Below are 21,072 nucleotides of genomic sequence, written 5' to 3'. Positions count from 1 at the left end.
TCTCGTAATTGCATTACGCGATAACGTTTGCTTTTTGCCAATGCTATAATACCAGTGTCTCCTTCTTGTTTCGCTATTTGGCAAGCTGGCCATCTTCTGCGACGATTCTATTCGCTAGACCAGCGTCTGCTAGACCACAGCTAGATCGAAAATTTTCTGAAAGGCGCCACCTGAACTACGACGCTGGCTTTTTTATTCCAACGATTCTCTCTATAACAGACTAGAGCTCTTGCCGAATGCGATATTAGGCTCGAAGAAAGAAGATGCTAGCCATTTCGTGGCGCCAGTTATCGATAAGAAGACGTTTCTAAGCGATATTCGCACAATCGTACCGCGCTAATTTCGTATCTGCGAGGATTCTGAAGAATCGTCGAGGACGGAGTGTGAGAAAGAAACGGAAATGAATCTTCCTCAAGGCTGCGCCGGTATTTTTCTCCGGCGTGATTCAACGCTGGCTCGCGGTAGAACCGCTATTACGAAGCTGACAATCTCGCGACCACCGTGCCGCTCGTCGTTGAATCTCCACGAAGCGGTGACAAATGAACAGAGACAAATACTTGCTGATAGAAGACGGCCGAAGGGAGGGACGAAGGATTGCGCTTCAATCTTTTAACGCGATTAACTTGCCAGCCTTTGCTGAACCAAGAGGAAAAAAGCAGACGGAAACGGGCAAAAGTCTCGGCGTTTCCCGTTCTTCCGCTCCCGTGCGCTCTGACAGCGCGTTCGCGTGGTTGCTTTTGCCGCTTAATTCTGTTCCCTTCTTTGCCATTTCGTTAAGCATTCGTAGTTGAGAACTTCCCTCGCGGGACCAAGCCATTCCGTCCCTTATACCGGTGGAAGTAGCAATAATCTATCGCGCAGAGCCGAGTGAGTAGAAAAATTTCAAACCAGTGCTACGAGATTATAATTGAAGAGATCTGTGTTTGTGCACAAAGGCGATCGTAAATTTAAATCTCTCAAAGTTAAATCTCATTAATTTTACATGAAAAGAAAAGCATTTTGTCATTTAGCTATCATAAATCCAATCGTATCATCAGTCTTCATATTCGATATACAATGCCGTGACACGATTTTCTTTCACACCACGATAATATCATTATTACATTACGATATAATTATAGCTCAAGACAGCCGATACCTCGTCTATCTTTCAGGAAACATCAGATGTTTCGTAAAGAGAACGTATGACAGGCTACAAGTCTGCTAATAGAATCAACAGAAGAACAAAATTGTCTTAATAAGATATGATCAGAACCGCGACACAGAACGGTGTTCTTGCATTACATGTACTCGTGGCGCCGTGCGGCCGCTTAATGGCGCGCGAGCCGGATTTTACACGAGAGAGACTCGACCGTATCGCGCGAACTTAATGCCGACTTCAGTCAACACGCGCGGCTTAGCCCGATAAGCTTAGCCCCTTGATTCCGCGTCGCGCGGCGTCCTGTTCCCTGTCACCCGATTTCATCTACCTGCTCCTCCTATTACACTCTCTTCAGTCATACCAACTTCGCTTATTCATCCTTTAAGCCGCGCGAAATTCACGAACGTTGGTTCGTGATTCGCGTGTACCTAATGACTCGCCCCGTCACGATATGCTTCCTTTGAACACCACAGGCGATAACTTCGGTTACAACGCGACTTTTTCGCTTTCTCTCGATGCCTGCTCGAAGAAACTTGTAACAAGTTCTATAGAGAACCGACTGATCTCAACGAAAAGTTGTACTAGTTGGGGATAATGTAACGTTAACTTTCAAACGCATAGTAACATACGCTCCCTTTCATAGGTACGAAGACGGAAGAGGCAACATTGAACGAGTATCGGGAAATTATTATAATTATTGGCACGTTATTATTATTGCATTTGGAATATAAACTATAAAAATTCATATATTCGATATTATAATGACGATTAAATTAAATAGCTTCCTCGTCTATAATCGTCACATTTCTCGATAATTGTTTAAGTAAAAGACTACAAAAATGTGACGTAGGCTTTTAAAACAATTTTTCTATGATTGTGATAGGATTGAGGTTTCGAAATTTAAACGAGCGTAACTCGACGCCTTGGGCACGTTGTTAAGAGAACAAAAGGCAAAATTGCTTGGTAGATGGTTAACAAGCGAAATACGAAACCTTTTTCCCGTCGTTAGATCTCAAAGGTTATTAACATTGCGAAGCCAGAATTGGCCGAGTCATCGTTACAGCCGGCAACAACAGGTAGCCTCGCGAGGTTCGATTGCGCGTATTAATAGCGGCCGGCTGGTTTCGAGTTGCGTGGCTCGTTTCTGAAAATTCGCTCCGTTAAAAAGTTCGCGTTCCAGTCACGAGTGCGCGAGGCTTAATTAAACCGCGCGCGCAACCGACCGAGGAAGCGGCGAAGCCTTCCAATTAGCGGGAAACAACGTGATCAACGGGAACGATAAACCTTTGGGTTCCTCGAAACGTCGACGAAAATTCGCGTTTCGATCCGCAACTTCGATTGGATCTGGCTGCGGAAGTGAAACTCGTTGCGCCACAATGGAACCGTGTTTTCGGAGAAAGTCAGAAATGAAAGAAAGAAATTGGGATGGCGAAAAAAAAAAGAGAAACACGATGGAATTGTAGAGAAGTCAGCAGTAACGCGCACAAAGTATCGGGGGATAGAGTTGCAATCTTGCAGAACGTTTTGTGGAGGCCGACATAAGCAGACTTCGAGGGGTTGGGCATGAAAGTGAGTTTCACCGATGCATAAAAGGCGACCGCCCGATTGTGTGACCAGTACAAACCGACAAAATACCATGTGCGAGAAAATTTTTTGGTATACCGTGTCTATCTTTCTACGTGATTTGAATGAAGGTCTGATTTTAAGAGTAAACGATCTAATAAGTATTGCAATAAAATTGATCTAAGCTTCTTAGGTTTACGATGCAACCCCGTTATTCGTACCTGATCGCAAAAGGAACTCGAGTTGATCCAATAAATTTGAATCTCTGATTCTCGCTATTTGCCGGTCCATCGTTTCTCCCACTCGAACAATGAATCCATCTATTGGAAGTAATTAAGTGCTCAAGCGGGATTCATCGGTGATAAGTGGACAAATTATACGGTCAAGTAAGAACGATCTGTACCTATGGTTACCGCCCGGCCGGATAAACGATTTCGCTAAAAGTCGTTTCAAAGATCACGAAGAAATTTCGTCGTCTTTTTTGCTTTCTAGACTCCTCGCTACGACCGATTTAATTTCGCGTCTGGAAGATGAAACAGGAGCTCGTAATCTGTCATCTGCAACGACCGCCCGACCCCTAACAACCAGTTTCGGGGAAATAATTAACTCTTGTATTACCCGCTCCTGTTTGCTCGAGTGCAACCGAGTAAATTGTGTTTTAAACAGTAACTAACCAGACTAGGACTCGAGCATCTGTACCTTTGCGCGTTATTCCGTCTCTACTTTATTCCCTTATAAGATTTTATTCAATTTCATTTCTGTCAAATATCGTATAAATTGGACGATGAACGCGAACATGTTTAATCGTGAAATAAAAAAAATGGTGATCTCTTACCTTACACTTGGGATATTCTTCAGCAGGCGTAGGTCTCTTCCAGCCCAATAGGGGTGGTATGCAAACGAGAGCAGACAAAAGCCACACGAGCGCTATCATCAGAGCTGCCCTGGCCGGAGTCCTCTTCTTTAGGTAATCCACCGCTTGCGTGATGCTCCAGAATCTGTCCAAACTTATCAGACACAAGTTCATGATACTGGCGGTGCACAGCAACACGTCCATGGCCGAGTAAATGTCACACCACCAATAGCCGAAGATCCAGTATCCCATAATTTCATTTGCCAACGAGAAAGGCATAATTACCAGGCCTAGAAAGAAATCAGCCACGGCTAGGCTAGCTATAAACCAGTTCTGTATATTCTTCAGTGCTTTCTCGGTGGCTATGGCAATGATCACCAGCATGTTCCCCACGACGATCACGATCATCAACAGCGTGGCCAGGATGGATGCCAGAATAATGTGTGGCAGCGTATATCCGGATGGATACAAGCTCTCCCCGAACACGACGTACGACGTTTCGTTGCACAGGCTGCCGTTACACGGGAACAAGAGACTCTCGTTGAAAGAATCGTTGAACGATCCACCGATATCCTCCATTATGCCGCCCAAGCCGAACAACAGTTCCAGCTCTCTCAGACCTTCCACGTCGTCCTGGTCGGTGGTGACACCACCGGTGGTACTATCGAAAGCAACGGTGCTTTCCTCGCTGATATTAGCGACCTCCACTTCGCCCAACTGTTCGGTGACGAGGAAGGGCAATCTGGTACCCGACACGATATCCCCAGCACGGAATCTAGCGCAGGCACAATCACCGGTTCTCTCGATCGGTGCCACCTGTCGAACGTTTGCCTCGGTAGCCGTGTCGTTGCCGGTGTCGGAGGATCGCTGTTCGACGTCTGGTCCTTGGTCGACTTGATCGGGGATTCGGGTTGTTCCACGATCGTCGTGAGTCGTGGTCGCGGCGGCTATCAGCCGGTGCAGTTGCTGCTCTTCGGTGAGGATCGCGCTGTCAATCGAGTGGGCCTCGTTAGTGGAAGACGTAGTGCCACCGGTTGGTCGAGACCACGTCATGTTCTCGTCGAAGACGCTGGTGGACGCCGTAGTCGGACTACCGGCGGCGTCGATGGTCATAATGCTGCCGAGGAGCGGCATCACTCGCACCCTCGCCGTCGACTGTAGATGCTATCTCGACAAAGTCGAGGCGGACGTGGTGGCCGCGCGCGAGTAGCAGCGTGCACCGGGTGCAAGCTCGAGTAGCAGCAACAGCAGGATGGTAGTGGTCTCGTCGCATCTCGAGGCCAGGGGCGTCATGCCCGTTTCAGGATGAGGTCATCGTCATTAAACGGACAATGGCGTGTGGCCTGTGTAGCTTCTTGGCGACAGCGGATAATCCGTTCCTTCTTTCCTGGATCTCTCTTCGGTTCGAATAGAGAGGAAGGAAGGAAGGAAGGAAGGAAGGAACGGCTACTTTTTCTACTCGTTACTTGACGCACAGTCCTTTCTGTATCGAACTATTGTTCGCGGGAACTTGGATATTCTTGGCTATACGCTTTCTTCGTGAGAAACGTATGTACTTTTGTATATAGTTTTACCCTCCGACAAACAAGGGTGCAGAATCACTTGCTCGTTGTGGGCCAAAGTCTTTTAGAATCTGATTTTTTGGCGATTCTCGCCTGGTGATTGCCTACGTACCACCTTCCTGTTCCACGTTGTCGCGCTGGTAGGTTGGCCCTTGATTTATTGCTTGCGTGAGTTGCGACTCCCTCTTCGTATTCCTGGTATTCCGGCCGGTCTCACGATGACGGAGTTAATACGGAAAGAGCGTACAGAGAGATTTATGGATAGTCCGCTGGCTGGTTGGATTCAGGAGATAAAGCCGGATAGGGGAAGGGAGGGAGGCAGCTAGACGGCGAGACGAGAAAGAGAAAAGCGGCCAAGATGGAAAAGAAGGAAAAGATAGAGATTGAGAATGGGCGTGAAAAATTGGTCCCCCTTTTTTTACCTTCCTCTTAGATTAAAGCTCAGACACCTTCGAATTAAGCGAACAACGGCTTCCGCGCGATCCGATTGCCCGACGATGATTCTTAAAACGAACTGGATCGCGAAATCTACTCGGCAGCTATCGACGAGAAGAAAATTGATACCAAGACGGGTCGTGTAGCGTGTCACTTACGACGTCCGATATTCGAGCTATATCATCGTCAAGCTTTCCCTACTCCCCGTAGCTTTTCCTACACGCTTGGCTCTACGTTTGCTTATTCCCGAGTCCGAACGGCGCCCTCAAGCTAATTAATTATCGCGCCCCGGCTAAAAAGGCTAAGCGCTGGATATATACCCGTACTGCTCCGACTTGCGACTTCAGCGAATTGTTTACGATTAAACTCGTAATTTACTCGTCCTGTTTAGTAACCGAATGGAAACACAGAATCGAACGTCGCCCACCACAGGCGAGACAACGAAAATATTCCGCGACAGACAGATTATTTTATATAATTCTACGCACACACAGACACACGCGGCGACGAATCGCGGAACCAGCTTAAATCCGTAAACGTTCTATACATACACATTTATACGTAATTCGCGTTGCTACTTAGAATCTCTTTGATTCTCTATAGCTCTGATAGGCTCGATTTATTAAGTCGTCGCTGCAACGTCGTTGCGAGATGGATCCTTAAGTTGTAGTGCAACGACTTATCCTGGTATATTAATACGTTATTATTACGTTATTATTATAGTGCTAGCACGTAGATCGTTGGAGGAAAATGGCAAGGACCGTGGTACGAAAATGAGTACGCGAGAGGAAGGAAAAAGGAGAATGCGTCTAGGACGTTCCTTCGATCAAAGTCGACGTCCTCGACCCATCTGTACACCTATTTACACGCTCGAGATTCGTCGATACACGTCCCTGAACCCTTTTCCCTACCGCCCGTCCTTTAACCCTCTCCTGTTTCACACGCCTGGATCAACAGGATTCATTCGCGCACACCGTGTCCTCGAGTTCGGAATCGGGTAACCTTGCACCAACTGTGCCACCGATTCACGTCAGCTGATCACACAGCGACCGAAGTTCTCTCGACACACGGCAAAAGTTCGCTCGATTATTCCCCTTCGTTCGTCGACACTCTCAGTTTCCAGCCACGAAGCACACGTCCCTCCGTAATTTCGCGAGATCTCGACCAGTAGCGAAGATCACGGTCTCCCTCGTCACGCTGCTAGCTTCTCCATCGAGCTTGACATCCACCACGCGTTCTCCTTCGACTCATTTCCCATGAGAAGCGCCACTCGACGATCGTCGATCGTTATCGTTCGACCCCGAGATTCTTTTCCTCCGAATCTCAGAGCAACGTGGACTTTTTCTCTATCATTGGGATGGATCGCTTCGAGCTTCACTTTGGAATATTCTTCGACAAAAGACTTGCAAACCAGAGGAGCAACGATCTTCGAATTGCCTTTACGTTACTACCACGTCGTCGTTTCCGCTTGGCCCGTCACGAGGTCCACCGTCGCACGCACGATCCTCGCGGGTTCCTCTTGGAATCACACACGACGAAACACGCGCGGGAAACTCGAGCTTGCGACTCGACGAAGTTCAAGGATAGTTCGAAAAAGACGACTTTACACGAAGATGGAACGATCGAGCGCGGGACACCACTTGTCGGAGACGAGATTCGAAACGACGAAGGGGAAAACCTATCTTTCGACGTTCGAAACTTCCAGCTAAAGTAAACGATAAAAGCGGTAACGAACGTGGCTCTGATCGTGTCTCGTACGATAGATTCTATTTAGCGAGTATCAGAATCGTGCGAATCCTCTCTCCTCGTGGTCCTTGAACGGCTGATGCGTGCGTGCGTGCGTACGTGCAGACACCTCGAGGTTGTCTCGTGGATGTTTGGGAACGCACTGCAGCCGCGAGGGACGAGCCAGGAACTCGGACTCCCTCTCGTGTCGTTCGCTGGATAGAGACTCTCCTCGCAGGATCGAGGCGGGCGTGCGACGAAGAAAGTTCGTGGAGAGGGATGGAGCGAGAAAGAACGAGAGCGACTGGTGTGCATGTGCACGTGTAACTCGGTCCACACCGACGTTCGAGCCGCGTGTCCGTGGATTCTCCGCACTCTGTCTATGTTTGTGAACGTGTGTGCATGTATGTGTGTGCACGCGCGGGTGTGCACGCTATCGTATAGGTGAGAGGACCCGGCCGCGCGCGCGCGCCTCTACGTGCACGCGAGAGAGCGAGCGAGAGGGAGAGAGAGAGGTTGGCTAGCTCACTGGAGGCTGACTGGTGGCCCGACCGACCGGTCCGTCCGTCGGTACCAGCGTCGGGGCGCCGTCTGACGGAGTTGCGAGAGCTGCGGCGCAAGCGTCGGGACGCCGCCAGCACCCGACCGACGCGGCCCGACAGTCGACTTTGGACCATCGACCGATCGGTCCGTTGGAGAAAAAATACGCCTGTTCTCCTTATTCTGATAGCATAGCTTGCTCTTCCCTTTGCGATCTTATCTATGATATCTTTACGTTCGTGCAGCTTTTAAGCAAGAAAAAGGTAGGGAGATTTCCTAGAGTCGGTTAGCAATTATTCGATCGATCGAAGATGATAAATCTCTTTCCTATAAACCCAATAGGCGAAATGGCAACCAGTTGCCAGTTCCCATTGTTCGCCAGATCGATTTGCCCGAATCTCAGATTAGATCTGATCAATTGAACCATCCGGGTCATTGGAAGATGCGTTCCCGCCAGGCCTGCCGTTCCAATTGCCTAGCAGACTGTAATCCATTGCGTGTTGATCGATTGTCCGCTCCGCTTCATAGATCGTGATCGTGACACTAGCAGCAGGATATTTAATATTTCAATTAACTTTGAACTATCCAATTAGACTACTCGCTAATGGATAGCTTAGATACAATAAAGCCGGATATAATTACCAAACCAGGCCAAGTTCAGCGGAAAACTCCGCCAGCTATTCCAAACATCCCCCGTCCAATCCTCTTCTATATCCGAACCATTCAGCCGAGCCGAATTTGGGTCCAGATTTATCCAAGTAATCCAGCGAGCAGCTGGAAGCGTCCACCCTCAACCCCCGGGCTTAATATTCGAAATAGCCATCCCCTCGAGCTATCCCTGCCGCCACTTAATTGTTCACGTTGCTCCCTAGATCGTGAAGTTCACGCGTTGCTTTCCGCCGCGATAACAAACTCCCCGGGGAAGATTCACCACTGCTGGAAGCTCTGGTCGAGGGAAAACGAGAAGCAAAAGAGGGGGGCGGCAGTGAGCGGCCGAAGCCGCGTCCACTAAAGCCGGCGTCCATTTGCCGGGATCGTAAATTAGGCGACCACAACTTGATAGTCGCCTTTAGAACATCGAGCCACCGGATCGGGAATATATTATGTTGCTCTCTAGCTGGCTGCTTGTTACTAGCCCTAGGGTATATTCATGAACGTGCAACTACCACAATAAGACGAGGAGAAGAGCTCGACGATCAGCAATTCAGGCGTCAGATCGCGATACGCTGATTACGATACCGACATCGGTGTAGCGAAACGTTAATCGGTTGATCAGAGTCGTTGATGGCCGACGTCAACAATCGGCCTCTTCCTCTCTTCGATTCGTTCTCGTTTTCCACGACTGGATCGCGGCTTTAAAGGTGATACTACCAAAGAAGCCATTATGGGTGTGGTGTTTTTCTATGGCTTTAAAAGAGATAGAATAAGAATAGAGGTAGCAGTTTAAAGGACGAAATTGGCTGATCGGGTATTCTCTTTTAAAGTTAGTCCCCGAAATGAAGATTTAAGAATGCATAGAATATTTATTGGAAACGCTCTCGGTGGACGTTGAGGCTCGATCTCGGTGACTGTCGGACGGCAGTGTGTTTGAGAATTCGTTATGAGTCGAGGGAAATTTTAACGAACCTATCTTCGGGTCTTATTCGTAAATCGGCCCGCGTTTTCCAGTACTATGGCGGCTGGACGGTGGCAATAAAAATTTCATTAAACGGTTCCCGGTATGTTCTCACGTTACGATACTTTTCCGATGCTTTATTAAATTTTTATCGAACTATCGGCCCGGATCGAAGCCACCTCGCTCTCTTTGTTACGTGAGCCAACAACCAACGATCCAGATATTTGCACGTACATATTCTTCGCTTAATCGCCACGTGGGATGCGATAAGCTTCCAGGTGAAATTAATTCGTGCGTCCCTCTAATAAAATCCTCGTCATTATACAGAGAGCTCGAATGTCCAACGTAATAAAAATGTGATCCGCGGGCTTGCAAACATTTTTCAACGCGTCGATACGACGGCGAAATCGTATTAAAAAGGGACAGTTATTAATTAAAATGGACAGCCGGAACGTGAAATAAAAATCGCGCTTCGGGCAAACTTTGATCCTGTTTTGTTCGCGTTTTCTATCGGTCTAACAAAAGTTGAAGTTTCCACTAAATAAATAGTAAAACAAATAGGTTAAATTTCGCTTTTCCTATATCCCTAACCGATGGTTCGCGACCGTGAACCGTATTTACGACTGAGCCTACCGCGCGTGTTGCTACGGGTCATATGTTGGTGACCGCTTTTCCGAACTGGGAGGGAGTAGTTTAGAAATTATATGCCACTTCGACAACTCGGCAACCTTACAAGCGAACGTGGAACTTGTTGGAAGAAGTAAGAACGGGACATTACCAACGCAGATTCGTCGTTTGAAGTTCGACGGTTGGAAGTTGCGATCGTTTGGAATCTTCCTGGAGGCGAGGAACCGATAACTTGGAGTTCGATAACTTGACGATCCGCTATCCCGCGTCGCGAGACGTCGAAAAAGGAAAGAAATTACGGGGGGAAAGAGGAAGGGAGCCGAGACAGGACGATGAGCTGTTCCCTGCGAAAGTCGAACATGGACAAACGTGTAATTGAAAGTGGCACGGAAGCAATTTCCGACAAAGCGATGAATAATTCAAAATAAAGGGACGTAAAGAAAGGAATCCAGCCGTTCCTGTGTAAAATAATTCAATCGGAATATATTACCCGGGCCATGGCATTAATTCGCGGGAGTAGCGAGAAGCCTCCGGATAGAATTAACTTTATAACTGACTTTTTCTTTAAGGGAAAAGAAAAACCCAGAGGCATTAATTGATAGAGTGACGACATGACGACGTTCTCGTTTTTCTTTCTTAATTTCTTTTTTCTTTTTCTTTTTTTGATGGGATGTATTTTTAATGGGATGGGATTTCGATTTTCGAGAGCACGGAGAATCTACTTGTTGCTTATTAAAACCTCTAAACGTAATTTAACACGTTCGCATCGGGCCGAAAGTTTTCAGGAACGTCAAAAAATTAGCCGGTACGCTCGCTCACAATACAGCTTTCTCTATGCGGAAAAGAAAACTGTGTCACACAGGGAGCGAGGCAGAAGAGCGAGAGGACACACGGCACGGTGAGGAGAATTCTCGAGCTCGAAATTTCCAACGGTGGCTATCGCGGCCGCCCTTCGAACGCCCAGGGCCGCGTCTCTCGTTTTCACCCTCCCTCTCTTGCTCTCTGTGTATCCATAAGGCAGACGTCCTCGGTTCCTTTGACGACGCCGCGTCAACGCTGCCATCCCCATCCACACCCGCGAGCTGCTCTCATTCTCTCCGTCTGTCTCTTTGCCGAAAGTTTGCCGTCGGTAAGTTCGGCATATTGTCGTAACTCCGACGTGCAGGCTTCTCCTCTGTTTCCGTGTATAGGACACGTATTGGTGCGCAGTGTGTACGTGTATCAGCATTGTTCCCGTCCGGAGAACATGCACGGAGAAACTAGTTAGCAACTCCTTCGTTTTGGGAAGAGATACGGGGCCACCTCGCGACCACCATCGAATTCGACCAGCATTGTCTGTCAACGTGCACGAGAAGCGATCATTGCGATTTACCTAGTCCGATGTTATCTACTGTATATAATTCGAGTTCTAGAGGAACAACGAAGGAGATCATGTCCAGGATTAGGTCAGACAGTAAACTCGGACACGAGGATTTCTTGTGGATTATGACAACATGAATGCCGTTTTTTGGTTGGTTAATCAGGATGTTTTTAGTATAACTTAACGAAGTTCAATTCTAGACGTTCCGCGTATTATGTACGATATTAATAAAAGATTGTAAACGAAACATCGATCTACGAACAACTTCGGAGATTTAAAGTTCTTCCACAAAATGTAAACAGTCCAAGGTATAGTTACAACAATGGTTGTCGTCGCTTGATACTTCAATTTGCGATAACGTTATCATCTAGTATATTTGTAGCGATGGATATTTCCAGAACCTTAAAGAATTGTGTTTTTCAATATGCATGTCTTTGATATTGAATGTAGAAAGATTTTCATATGTTAAATGTAAAAGGCAGATGACGATCGCAGGAAGCTTTTTCCACCTATCCGTAAGGAGTTAATCTGATAGCGAAGATCAAGAAGGTTAATATTTACGTCAATCCGAATGAAGATCGATAGAGAAACGTGCGATTACGGGAGACAGGGAAGGTGTTGGATAAATGTTTGTCGAATTACTCGTCCTGGTGATAAGACATGGATGTTTGAAGAGGTAACCAAAGAAGAGAAGATTATTCTGAAATCTAGAAGAATCTTTCCGAGCAATTTCGAAGCAATTTCCTATATTCGAAATTTCTTTGGTGGAGTATACCGGCATACTTCGACATACTTCTCACCAAGATATTTCATCGCTGCCGGTGAACTTTGAAACCGTTTCGCTGTTTCCAACGGAGGGCGATGCGCATTGACTTTGTAATTTGCTCGTCGCTACCACGTTCCCAAAGTTAACGCGATCGAAACGCTTGCGATTTCTAGGATGTTTACGCGATCCGTTTAATCGGCGTTAAAACCCTTTGTTCCACTCCTCGAACTCGTCAGGATTTCGATATCACGCTGGATGCAAATGTTTCTACGGATCGACAAAGGGAAACTTCCCTGCATTAGGCTCTTTCCACGGCGCAATAACTCGGCCGATAAAGCTTCGTTTACGAGGTCCACGCGAGAGTGATTGCCGAGGAACTAGGAGTTCCTGTTATTTATTGATGGCACGTAAAAAGAGAAGAATAGAAAAAGGGTGGAAAAAGAAGAAAGAAGCATTATCCGAACTGTGATAAATTTCGTCGTCTAAGGGTCCTTTTACGAGGTCAGTCACCGTAAAATTACGCATTAAAATTAGCTCGGAGATTTGCTTAAAATTAGCCACGCGAGCTCTCTGGTATCGGGCCCAGCTAACAATAAGTGGAGTGCATAAAAACTCTTTGTGGGGAAGGTTCGTGAACTCTAGCGCGAGACTTTGCGTGCAAGGTCGGAAAGAAAAGGAATAGGTCATCCTGCTACTAGATTCTGTTGGAAGGAATCGTATTTCCATTGTGAATCATTCTCGAATATTTCATGAAGTACCTTCCTGTATATCGTGTTTCGAATTACTTTTGCTGTAATGCAGACTCGATGAAGATTCTTTTACCTTCACCCGTAATTGCATTCGCCGGTATATGAAGTCGGTAAAGGATTATAGAGATTGGTGGAAATGTTTCTGACCACAAGTTGGAACGACTCTCTGTACTCGATTATGCTTTTTCGAGAAGGCCTTTCGGTATCATCCATTTCGCATCGAGAGGTTAATCTATTTACTAAAATCTACCTAATTAATCAAGGGGGTAAATTTGATTCAGAAACGAGATCTAGCTGGAAACTGGATGTAGTATGTAACGCGGCAATAATTTCCACGAAGTATGGCGATTCGAACGAACTCATTTCAATGTGCGTAAACAACATTTCATCTCCGTGATTTCCATCAATGAAAATTTTCCACGATAACGCGGAACGTCACAATTACGATGAATACCGGAGAATTATTGTATGTTCTGTTCGCGACCGCTCGACTTGGTCAATAACGGGCAAATGACTAATACGACGAAGCGTACATAGTCATAACGCAAACAGGAAACGTAATGCTCGTATACGTATACGTCGTATTACGTATTGTTACGGTAACAGCGGCGGAGAAGGCGGTAAGGGAACAAAGATGATACGCAATCCACGCGTCTGTTGTCTCTGTTCAACTACGATTCTCCATCGTTCGTCGAATCTGTCTCATTCACCATACATTAAGTTTCCGATTTTTTTACAGTATCATTCTTAGGTATTGGGACACGTCAACTTATTTGCAACAACAGCAACAACATATTATGTTCTTATGGAATTCACAAAAAGTAAATTTTAATTAATTGGTATTTTTTATCAAATTTTATATAAAAAATATATGGTGTATGTAAACTTTTGCTTCCGACTGTATATACGAATCAAAGAATCATAAATCTTCTGAGAATATTTTATTTCGACCATCTCTACTACTTCATCATCAATCATCATCGTGCTGTTCTTGGAAAGCTGTTACGTTTGTAATTCTTCTCGGAGAATGTATTAGACGATTCTATCACTTGTATTTAAGATAGGTATCCATCAGTTCTTAGAATCGTGGTAAATACAAAATGTTCGCTTAGTAACGATTACGATGAAAGAGGAACAAAGATCGGAGGAAGTAAAATTCTGGAAGAACCGTTGAAAGCAAGTGCAACAATTTTCGCGTCGTTTCGAAGAATGGCTCCCTTTTCCGTTATTCGATTTGCGACTATAAACCGCGGTTTGTGTATCGTGGCATCGTAAAACATCAGATACGTTTCACTGGCTGACGTTGCACACATAAATCGTTCGTTCTGTAGTCTATGAAAATCCAAGAAATCTTTGAGCAATCACGTAAAAGTAAGGAACACGCGGTAGTAAAAAGGTTATGTTTCGCGTGTACAATACCATCAGTGTGTCTGAGACGAAATTAGTTAAGGGATAAGGGTTGAACGTATTCGTTATATCAGCACGCAGAACCATTTCGAACGAGGCGCTCGTAAAACTCTACGTTCCATCCGTTTTCTTCTTTGTATTTCGACAGCCGAAACCCGATCGAATTCTTTTCTTACGCCGTTAATGGATCGCTAAAATTTTCAGCGGTACGAGGAATTGTTTGAAATATTCCAAGGGGAATCGGCGGTCTGGTAAATATACGATATAATGGGGAAAAACGCGGACTCGCTGGCCGTTTGTTAATTTCCTGTTTGTGGGAGCGTCCTTGGGGAACCTGTGGACGAATGAAATTACTCTGGCCATGAAGCATTGCCACCAGCTGCCTCGAGTGCTGCTTTTTAACATAACGAATATTTAAAGGTTCGAATAACGAGCTGGGTACAAGCACGCAGGACGAGTTCGAAACCAATTTTTAGAAAGCACCGATAATTTTCTCCTACCTGGAAATTGACTCGTAACTCGACGTAATTTTCGTTGATATCGTGTAGATAGCTACCAGGTTCTTTTCCGGAAAATAGATTAACAACAGTTGGTTCCGAACGAACCGCAGATACTTGTGACGATTTTAGTTCGCAGAGTCCATTTTGGGAGGAAGTTACTTTGCCGTTTTAGCTTGACCCTTTCTCGTTTTCTCTCACTCTCTCTCTCTCTCGCCCACTCTCTCCCGATCTCTCTTTCTGCGCCACCAACCTTCACGACTCGATCTAAATCGATCTAACATTCCACCCTGCGGATACGTCGAATGGTTTATGGTAGACCTCGGGGCTTCAAACATTTCCTTCAGCTTCCAACGTGATGTGTCCAGGCGACCGTCGAACCGCACTCGTGTGCACTTTTCCACGATTTTCCATCGAGTTTCTACGTGTCGGAATTTTGGGAACGCTGGTCTACGGAATTTCGCACCGCGCTGAGATATACGTGAATTCGGTTTTCATTTTGGTCTGCAGAACGCTATGCAGTTGCTGATTACAGAATTCCAGAGCTGGATTAATATTTGTTATTACAGAGAAATTTTTCAATATTTTTGAACGGTAAAACATTTTTAACAGTTGGTTTTTGGGTTTTATTGAATTTTGTTCCAAAGCGGCAGTCGAATAAATTACCTGCGGTTTCAAATGTATAACTCTGCTAATAACGTCCCCTATTCTTCAGTCATACAGTCAAAGAAAGTATTTCGATTTACTGCAAGACGGTTTATTTTCCGCTATCTCGCTAAAAAGTTCTTGCTCAAGATTTCTGCTTCACCGTCCCAAGATCTGAATCATTTTATGCCACCAGGACCATTATTTATCGTGACGCAAGTGTATTGTTAAATTTTCTTTCAACCTCTCCGCTCTTTTAGCGGAAGTGGCAGTATTCTCGGTCGCAGAGGACGCGGGTCACCGGAAATAATGCTTTAAACCGATAGTATCTTCAACTTCCCGTGTCTCGGAACCCATGTGGAGCGGTTCAAAAAATTACGTCCGACAAATCAACTCATTCCTTTTCCTTCGATCGAATCTTCCACCCCCTAAAATTCGCCATATTTCTTTGCCTTGACTATTCACCTTAATTCTGCTCCGATATACACATTCTGAAATTAATGAAATTCATAAAAACATAAATTCGCATAAACGTGCACAATCTATTAATAATTTTTCACGCTACACCTAGCAGCACACAGCTGCTTTATAATTATTTATAAACAAACTGAAAATCTTCACGTTGAACATCGAACAGGATACCATGTTTGCCCAATTTTCCCGACACTAAGAGGCGTAAGTGGGGGTTGCTCGCGGAACAGAACCAAAGGAAAAAGGCGATGTAGCGAGTTGTGAGACATGCAAGGAGAAGACAAGGCGCTTTTTAAGCGCTCGCAGGGCAAGTTGGCTGAAGAGAGCGAGGGGTGCGGACCTGGAGGTGATGGACGCGCACCGGTCGTCTGACACGACCCCTTTTCCACGTGTTGCTCGCCTCTTCGTCGTCCCAGTGCACCGGCAGAGTGCTGCTAACGAGGACCCCGCCCTTGTGACGTCATACTCAGTCGCGCTTGCGTGTGCGTGACCGTATATGCAACCGTGTACTCACGCACACTCGAGCGAGCACTCGAGCGAACACTGCGTGCGCGAACACGCATGCACGCCACGGAACTAGTGTGCGTCATACCCTCACCCCCTTCGCTCGACTCGCTTGATTTCTTTACGCAGACTTTTTCCACGACCCTCCCGCATCCCAGTGTTCTCCTCTTTCCTCCGTCTTTTTTCCTTCATCGTTTAGTTCACCGTGCTCACCCCTCTTTTTCTTCCTTCCACTTTTTCTTCTCCTTACCCTTCTTTCAACTTTATTTTCGTGACGTCTGCGGTCGGATGAATACATAGGGAACCATGTCTTTTTGTATTCGTTCTTTCCTCCAGATTTATTCGAATTGTTAAGCTGTTCGGCTATCTGTAGGTCTCATCAGTGAAACGACTGCCCCTTACAAAGTAATCAAGAAACACGAGACTGTTGATACTAATTGGATTGTACGAAGCCTGCTTGCACTAAGAGAATCGGAGAGAGTTAACAATTATGAATTTATATTTCGTTTCCGCGACAAATGTATCGCTTTAACGTCTTTAAACACCGACGTTTGTCATGCTTTTATCATATGTTCGGAATAACTCTTGTCCTTAAATGTTTCTACCTACGTTCTCTACCACCTACAGACACGTCGTAGCCCTTATTTTCTCATTTACCCTTCGTCTTTCCATTCCACCCTCCGAGCGCCGTGTGTTCAAACCGACATCGTTTATCCGACCTTCTTCTCTTTTCAACTTCGCTGGCACATACAAGCAGGTTGACGTGTATGCACAGTTGGACAGGGGTGGGCAGGAAAAATAGCGAAAACGGTGGATGGGGAAACGAAACGTTGAGAGACAAATGGAGAAGAAAGCGAGAAAGCACGCGAGGCAGGAAAATAGAAAGAACACACGGGGTCACGAGGGAAGAAGTAGAAGGCCAGTTTGCCTCGCCGTGGAGGGCGCGAGGGGGTGTATCGACCTCTACCAGATTCTACCCTAACCATGAGCGGGGTGGAGGGTGGCGGCATCGTAGTAATGGTGAAAACGATGGTAGGGGTGTGGTGACGTCATGAATATGCGAAAGAAAGAGAGAAAAGGACGCGAGGGGCGAGGAGCGAAGTTTGCAGAGTAGGCCGACGCATACACACGCGTTCCGGCCACGTCGGTGGGACTTGTATCTCGAGCATTTGCTGACGCGATTCTCGATCCGTCCAATCGATTTACGATCGCGCTCTTTCTCTCTCTCGCTCTCTCTCTCTCTCTCTCTCTCTCCTGTTCCTTACCGTGCAACGCTCGTGAATCGGAGAACTCTTGATTGCTGTTTGATTATTGAAACTCACCGGCCTGCTAGTTGGTGCCGACACATTTTCTGGACATCCGAGCACAGGGCCAACGTCATTGACCGATGACGTCGAGACGTCAACGAGAGCTATGATTTGTGAAACATAGATCTGTACGTGTGTTTGTATGCGAATGCATGCGGACTGTCTGAGTTTAGGTTTACGATGGTCACTCAAACGATCAGGTCATTGGAACAGTCGGAAACTCAAGACGCATTGATCTAGGCCTAACGCTTAGTATTAGTGAATTCACACGTTACAGGTTGTGAAATTCCGTTGCATAAGCAGCTTTTGCAATTTTATAAATTACAGATTACGTCGCTAATATTACTTCGTTCCGCTACACTGTTGTATGCAATCTAAAGACACAAAGTACGACAAGCGACTGACGTGTATCTTGTGCAATCTACTTATGCAATTTTATCTGTTTCGTTAATACTATTGTGCAGGTATTTACTAGTGAATTTATTAGTATAGCTGTAACGTGTAAATTGTAAAATTTCACTAACAATTAATTAATTCGATCAAGCAAGAATCACTTAGCAACAAGATCCGTGACTAACTATCTTTGACAATGATTTAAGATTTTTTTTTTTTTTTTTTTGAAGAAACTGTCTGGGTGATGGTTTGATAATAAAGACACGGATAAAAGAAAGCCACCCTTTCAGATTAAGGAACCCGGTCGATTTCATCGTTCCACAGAGTTAACTCGCGCGAAAAGAACTACATAGTCGTTTGTAATTGTCATTTTCCATTTAATTGACCAGAAATGTTGGAACCCGTTTATTAGAAGCGTATTATTTTAGAGCTGTAGAAGTCGCATTGATGACTGGCAGCTCCCTTAATCAGCACCAGCAGGCATCGCGTCGTGGCTGCTAATTCAATTCTTTCCTGGAAGGAAACTTCGAGCAACCCTCTCACCGCTAGTACAGTAATACTGAAACGCTTCCGGAAATGTATTCTGCATTTCCCTCCGTGCAAATGCATTTCGGTTCCTTTGCACTCAGCTCTGGGAATTACGCGAGACATCGAGTGCGCGCCTGCTCGAATCAAACTGGTCGAAAGAATAACGCAGCGGCTAATGGGAAGCTCATTGTTGAACTAGCTGAAAGCTGCATCCGCGAATTAGCTATAATTAGATGACCACTTGCAGTCCATCTGCCGCAGGACAAACATTCCACGCTAGTATGCAAGTAGACTCGATCAATGCTTCTGTTGCGGCGATGGTTTGACCGAATGGTAGCAATTTGATGATTCAGAAGATGTTTCATCAACAGGAACACGATCGAGTTCGTTGAATTTTCCTTAACACTTTTACGGCGGGCAACACGTATGAGGGACCTTGACTGGCAGTAATTATAATAGTGTACAAGCCGCGCAAAAATGATTGCAAAATGAAACAGGTGTTTGTAGAACATTGAGAAGAAACAGAGATATGGCAAAGTGTTTAAGAAATATAAATTCAAAGAAGAATGCAACAGGATTCCGCAGAAGAACGAGAAACGTGCCCAAAAAAATATTTTTTTTTTCGATTATACTTCTCCTTCGTCGAGATCGATTCTCGGTAGTGACGCACAAAAGTCTTCTAACGTGTGTGTCAAGTCTAGGGAAACGTTTCTCGATTACCTTCTTTCCGCGCGAGAAGTGTCTGTTCGTGACTCGTTTTCTCTACGATCGAGATTTCCTCTGTGACTGACATTCAGTAAAAACACGGCCAATAGACACTACTCGTCGCTGCGGTTGGAAATTTAGTGGCAGTTGCACCAAAGAGGGAAAATTATCCTTTTTGGAAATGAAAATCGTGTTACGCCACTAGTAAGAGACTTGCCAATACTCTTAAGTCGACGTGATGTCTGGTGACTGACGCCGTCTCCGCGGGACGTTTCGCGGCCTCTTTTCTGGCCTGTAGCTTTCGTGGATATTCATGAGCAGCAACGTCGAGTGTCCCAGGAGCTCGGTAAAGAATCGACGCGGAATTGTTAGAGATTGTTCTCCGTTTGACAAGCCCTGTCAGCGCCCGAATCGATCGACCGCTGGCGAGATTACGGCGCACATCCGATATAAAGAAGTTGTCTGCCGGGCCGAGTGACGAGACAAGACATTTTGGGACGTGTTGGCGTTAAAATATGCTGATACATCGTCGAAGAAGGGTGTTGAAGGACATACAATGCCGGTCATAAGTATTAGGGCACCTTGTCGTTATATTTATTGGAAAACTCTAACAAATTTTATTTTATTTAATATTTTGCATAAGGTGAATATAATGTACAAGTAATAAATTTATAAGAGCTGGATGAAAATATAATATATTTACAGTGAAACAACTAGACAACAGAAGAGTATTTAATTCTTAGAAGATCAGTAGCTATCCCAACACTTATAGTTATTAGTATAGATATCTTGTGCTCGGCAGAGTCGCCGCAGAATAATGTGCTAGGGAAAGAAAAATTCCAAATCTGACACTTCTACAGCCTGGTATTGTAGAATTTTTGGAATGAAGGTTCCCCCGTGTATGAGACGCGTCTTTGAGGAAACTGTGTTTCGACATTGTGCCAGCATGGCAGCTGGCTTTATCATGAGTCGATTGACATCAGTATATCAGTCAATCTCTGATGAAGCTAACTACAGTGCTAGCAAAGCGTCGAAACACATGTTCTTCAAGGACGTGACAAAAGTGCTGCAACCTCCTAGCGTTGGTCTCTTTTGTGTGTAGATCGTTGCTGTAAAATATTCGCGAATAAAACGAATCGGCCACGCGGATCGATCGCCATCGAAGGAATTGAATTGCTAATTCGACCAATTATTCTCTTCGGTTGTTGGTCATGTAAAATTGAAACCGTTCACACGTAGCCGTCGATCGGCCATGAAACGAATTGGTCTCGTCTTCGGCTGTGGCGTAAACCGTAGCCGGCGCATTCGAGGGAAAATAGGAGAAAATAAAATACAAACAAACGGCCGCGAAACAAATTCTCCGACGAACTTCCATAAAAAGTTTATTACGTCGTATAGCCTTAAATGATCCGGAAATTTTGACATCGTTGCGCGTTTTACGAGATTTTTACGCGACTGCGTTTCGTGCGACAAGTAGAACCAGCAGACAGCGAAATGAAAAACCGTTCGAGGAAAACGAAAGGAGCGTTTCATGAGCGGCAATTTCCAGCTTCCTTCGACGCGTTCCTCGCGAAATTGACGCTTCTGCCTCTCGCGTGGCATTCAACGATGGAACGCGCGCGCCTGTAAATAGAGAGAACGCCGTTACCTAATTATCCGTAAAGTTTATCCATCGATCA

At 45.7% G+C, this 21,072-nt stretch overlaps 1 protein-coding gene and 1 long non-coding RNA gene across 2 annotated transcripts in view; both read right to left on the bottom strand.

Annotated features, from left to right (window-relative positions):
• The window catches only part of Octalpha2R (alpha2-adrenergic-like octopamine receptor), a 120,229-nt gene extending 112,330 nt beyond the window's left edge, over positions 1-7,899 (bottom strand). Inside the window, exon 1 of the mRNA XM_069121903.1 lies at positions 3,540-7,899. Within this exon, the coding sequence (XP_068978004.1) occupies positions 3,540-4,691 (1,152 nt within the window). The 5' untranslated portion in view covers positions 4,692-7,899. The remainder of the gene's footprint in view (positions 1-3,539) is intronic.
• Positions 7,900-20,108: 12,209 nt separating this feature from the next.
• The window catches only part of LOC138184172 (uncharacterized), a 32,829-nt gene continuing 31,865 nt past the window's right edge, over positions 20,109-21,072 (bottom strand). The window contains exon 3 of the long non-coding RNA XR_011174272.1: positions 20,109-21,016. This is a non-coding gene — a long non-coding RNA (uncharacterized LOC138184172). The remainder of the gene's footprint in view (positions 21,017-21,072) is intronic.

This window comes from Bombus flavifrons, chromosome 10 (assembly GCF_040668555.2).
Source record: "Bombus flavifrons isolate JBK064 chromosome 10, iyBomFlav1_principal, whole genome shotgun sequence".
NCBI classification, from domain to species: Eukaryota; Metazoa; Arthropoda; class Insecta; order Hymenoptera; family Apidae; genus Bombus; species Bombus flavifrons.
Note: the sequence above shows the minus strand (reverse complement) of the source record. Positions and strands in the feature narration are given on the sequence as shown.